Source organism: Mus caroli, chromosome 1 (assembly GCF_900094665.2).
Source record: "Mus caroli chromosome 1, CAROLI_EIJ_v1.1, whole genome shotgun sequence".
In the NCBI taxonomy this organism is placed as follows: Eukaryota; Metazoa; Chordata; class Mammalia; order Rodentia; family Muridae; genus Mus; species Mus caroli.
In genome coordinates, this window is record NC_034570.1 from 68,226,101 (window position 1) to 68,230,377 (window position 4,277).

The following is a 4,277-nucleotide window of genomic DNA, read 5'->3' on the forward strand; positions in this document are numbered from 1 at the left end:
TGCTATGAACATAGTGCAGCATGTGTCCTTCTTACCGGTTGGGACATCTTCTGGATATATGCCCAGGAGAGGTATTGCGGGATCCTCTGGTAATACTATGTCCAATTTTCTGAGGAACCGCCAGACTGATTTCCAGAGTGGTTATTTTTTTTTCTTTGACAATTACACAATCTCTCTCTCACACACACGCACATGCACGTGTGTGCACACACACACACACACACACACATACACACACTTTGCAGGATGTCTCCTGATCCTATCCAACAACGATATTTCTTTGAAGAGAGGCAAGCTTTCTGAAAGTGTGGCTACATGAACAGCTTTGTGCTGGACCCTTAAGGGCTTAGTTCTTCTTAGAACTGCATTTGATCCTAAGAAGGCCACTGCAAGCTCCCTGGAAATGTGTTCTTCGCCCTATTACTTATCTAGCGTGGAACCCATCCTCATAAGCAGGGAGCATTTCTAATGGTTTCTCTCCCTGTAGGCTGACGGATTCCAATATGCAGCTGGTGCTAGAGGTGTGTGGCCCCTTACCTGAGCCAGGCCATGAGGCCATGTTGCCATGATGTGGGCCCCTCATGGCCTCAGCAGGAACAGAGCACTACAGTATTGGCCTGCGCCGAGGAAACAGCTTCAAGCAGAGACATCCCTCAGGCACAGTGTCTGCTTCACCATCTGAGAAACCCTCGGAGGTCAAAGTCTTGTCTCAGGCCCATCAGCAGGTGAAGCCAATCTGGAAACTGGAAAAAAAGCACGTAGGCACACTGTCAGCAGGGCTGGGCACCAGTTTCTTGGGAGTCCCATCCCAGCCAGCCTATTTCCTTTGCCCTAGCACTTTATGTAGCTCTGGGACCACAGCCGTCATTGCAGGCCACAGCAACCCCTGTTACCTGCAGTCCCTCCCTAACTTGTTCAGCAATACTCTGCTGTACCGCCGCACCAACGTGAGGCAAAAACCATACCAGCAACTGGAGTCTTTCTGCTTGCCTTCCAGCCCTTCAGAGAAAAGATCTTTTTCTCTCCCTCAGAAGGGTCTCCCTGTCAGTGTCACTGCCAATAAAGCCACATCTTCTACAGTCTTCCCCATGGCCCAGCCCATGGCAACTTCACCCACTGATCCATACCTCTCACTGGCAGCAGCTGGGGAGAACCCTTCAAGGAAGAGCCTGGCCTCTGCTATCTCAGGGAAGATTGTATCTCCATTGTCCTCCTACAAGCCCATGCTGAACAACAACTCCTTCATGAGGCCAAATAGCACTAAAGTGCCCTTATCACAAGCCACAGATGGCCTGAAGCCAGTATCCTCACCCAAGATCCAGCCTGTCTCATGGCATCATTCTGGGGGTACTGGAGACTGTGTACCCCAACCTGGTGACCATAAGGTGCCCCAAAACATTGCTACTGTCTTAGATGATGTCACTGCCCCTATCACCCCATCTATCCCTAGCACCCTCAACATATCCACAGCCAGTGTTACCTCTTCCCAGTGCAGTCAGAGTAACTTTAGGATGGAGGCACATCCCTGTGGCCTGGATGAAAACCCGGATTCCCACAGTGCTACTAAAGAGGTACACTTCACTGAGGCTGTGAGGAAGTTGGCTGCAAAAGGCTTGGAGAAGATGCCACGACAAGGCTACCAGTTTGAACAGGCTTGTTTTGTGAACCCCAGCTTCCAGTGGGGTCTTCTCAACAGAAGCAGGCGGTGGAAACCTCTGATGGGCCAGCGGTTTCCTCAGGAGGATATTGGATTAGACAGTGGGATCCTTCCTGGTGCTTCAGACACCTTGGGGTTGGACAGCACAGTCTTCTGTACCAAGAGGATCAGCATTCACCTCCTTGCCTCACATGTCCATGGGCTCAATCCCAGCCCTGCCTGTGGGTCTGCAGTTGACCCCCAGGTACTTGGAGAAGACAGAGCTCCTGTTCCCCCTTCTTCCCTCCAGCCTCTTGGTGTAGCTGAAGTGGCCACTCGTCTTTCTTCTGTCCGTCTTGGCCAGCCTGGGAAGGAGCCTGAGGAAGCCAAGGACCTGAACTCTTGTACTAAGAGTGGTGGTGGGTAAGTTGCCCCCTGCCCTTGGTTTATTGGAGCAGTGCGGTAGCTTCACCTAGTCTGCAGATGTTGATGCCCTGTATCTCTGAGAGTTGGCTTTATGTTTTAGCTCTCCTAGAAGTTTTAGTTTTCACTTTAACTTAGGGATTTATTGTAAGGTGGTGATTAGAAAAGTAGCTTGCAGACTAAATCTTGCTTTATTTTAAATGAAATTTTACTGGGATGCACCTTTGTCCATTTATTTACTGTTGTCTTTGGCTGCATTTTACCTACAACAGTAGAGCTGGGAAGTTGTGGCTGATCTACTAAAGATAGATCTTTCCTTTGGAGAGTTTGCCCCTTCCTGTTTTAGGCTTTACCAGCGGAGAAGTAAGAATTCCAGGTACCACTTCTTAGGGTCTGTTATTTTCCTGCTTACTCCTAACCAAGCTGTTCCTGTGAATTCCTGGAATGATGGCAACTCAGAGTTGAAGACATAGATGTAGTTTGTTCCTTCTCTTGTGTCTTGTTACTATAACCTTCCACCAGGGCCTTCTGAGTTTCTAGTGAACATCCCAAGAACATGTGAATTACCAGCTATTCATTGACTTTTGTATGCAGAATTTTATATTTATATACTGTTAAGAGACTTCAAAGAAAATGGAAGACAGTGATATGCAGATGAGGTGTAAAGCTGAAGAACTGGCTAGACCTGGGTTCTGAGGACCCGAGCAGTAGTGTATGAGGTCCAGGCAGGAGATAACATGCTGGTGAGGAGGAGACTCTTACTGGTGGACAGTGAAGGAATGGGACTCCGGAGTGGAGTTGGCCTGGGTGGAGGCATTATTTTTTTCTTTCAGTTCAGCTACTGACCTCCAGCCAAACCAGGTGGAGCCTGAAGATACAGAAGATGAACTGGGAGATGGTTTGGAAGATAGCTGCAGCCATGATGAGAATGAAGAAGAGGAAGGTGAGTAAGGAATCCTTTTGATTCCAACTGTAGGGCTTGCTCACCATCTACTAGGAAACTGGGATGACAGTCTGCTCGGCTTGACTGACATCACCTGCATCCATCATTTGTTTTGAGGGCCAGACTGGGGATTTGTGAGGGACTTTGGTCTCTACCTCTCTGTCCCACTGGTCTTTCCGCCTCTCCTGTTAAGTTCAAGGAATGCAGTGCAGAGCAGGGACGCTCCTTGCTCCATCAAGAAGGGCAGTGCTCGGGATGCTCAGTACCAGTCAGCTCCCTCGGCTTGCAGAGGTACACATGCAGCCTGCCTTCGCCTCCAGTAATGACTGTCTGTTCTTCCTCTACAGGAGACTCAGAGTGCTCTTCTTTAAGTGTTGTCTCCCCCAGCGAGTCAGTGGCATTAATATCTCGGTGAGTGCTCCGCAGATCATTGGCAGATGCTCATTTCTGTTCCTTGAAGGTTGTAATGACATTACCCTAACTGGCTCTGACAACCCTAATTCATTTTTCATCAAGCTTATTTGTTTTTGTGTGTAACTGTAGTTTTGTGTGTTTTTTGTGATTTCAGACCAGGTCTCTGCTTTAGCCCCGGCTGTGCTGGAACTCACTATGTAGATCAGGCTAGCCTTGAACTCAATGAGATATGCCTACCTCTGCCTCCCTTGGGCTGTGATTAATGGTGTACACTATCATGTCCATCCATTTAAGTCCTTTTGTAGAGCAAATACTTTGATGTCAAGAGATACTGAAAGCATGCCATTCTGTAAAAGGACTAGAACTTTTAAACATTTTAACACACATTTGGCCTACATGGTGGCTCAGCACATAATGGTGCTTGCTTCTAAGCCTGACAATGGGAGTTTGGTCCCCAGAAGTCCCTGTTTCCTGACTTGAATGCACATTGGCAGTCATATGTATACACACACACATACATACACACACACCACTATAAATAAATGTAAAAAAATTTTAAAGTAAAATAAACTTATAGAAAATTGGCTTAAAAAATAAAACTTATTTATTTTATGTGTATGAGTACACTGTAGCTATCTTCAGACACACCAGTAGAGGGCATCGGATCCCATTACAAACGATTATGGGTCACCATGTGGTTGTTGGGAATTGAACTCAGGACCTTTGGAAGAGCAGTCAGTGCTCTTAACCACTGAGCCCCCCTACCCCCGACACTCTCACTCTCTCTCTCTTAACCACTGAGCCCCCTACCCCCGACACTCTCTCTCTTTCTTTCTCTCTCTCTCTCTCTCTCTCTCTCTC

General features: G+C 47.7%; 1 protein-coding gene across 2 annotated transcripts in view; it reads left to right on the top strand.

Annotated features, from left to right (window-relative positions):
- Ttll4 (tubulin tyrosine ligase like 4) overlaps nucleotides 1–4,277 on the top strand; it is a 40,837-nt gene that overhangs the window by 17,871 nt on the left and 18,689 nt on the right. For both annotated transcript variants that reach the window (XM_021159530.2, XM_029477176.1), the window contains 3 exons: nucleotides 488–2,059; nucleotides 2,893–3,002; nucleotides 3,350–3,413. In XM_021159530.2, the coding sequence (XP_021015189.1) occupies nucleotides 582–2,059; nucleotides 2,893–3,002; nucleotides 3,350–3,413 (1,652 nt within the window). In that variant the 5' untranslated portion in view covers nucleotides 488–581. The remainder of the gene's footprint in view (nucleotides 1–487; nucleotides 2,060–2,892; nucleotides 3,003–3,349; nucleotides 3,414–4,277) is intronic.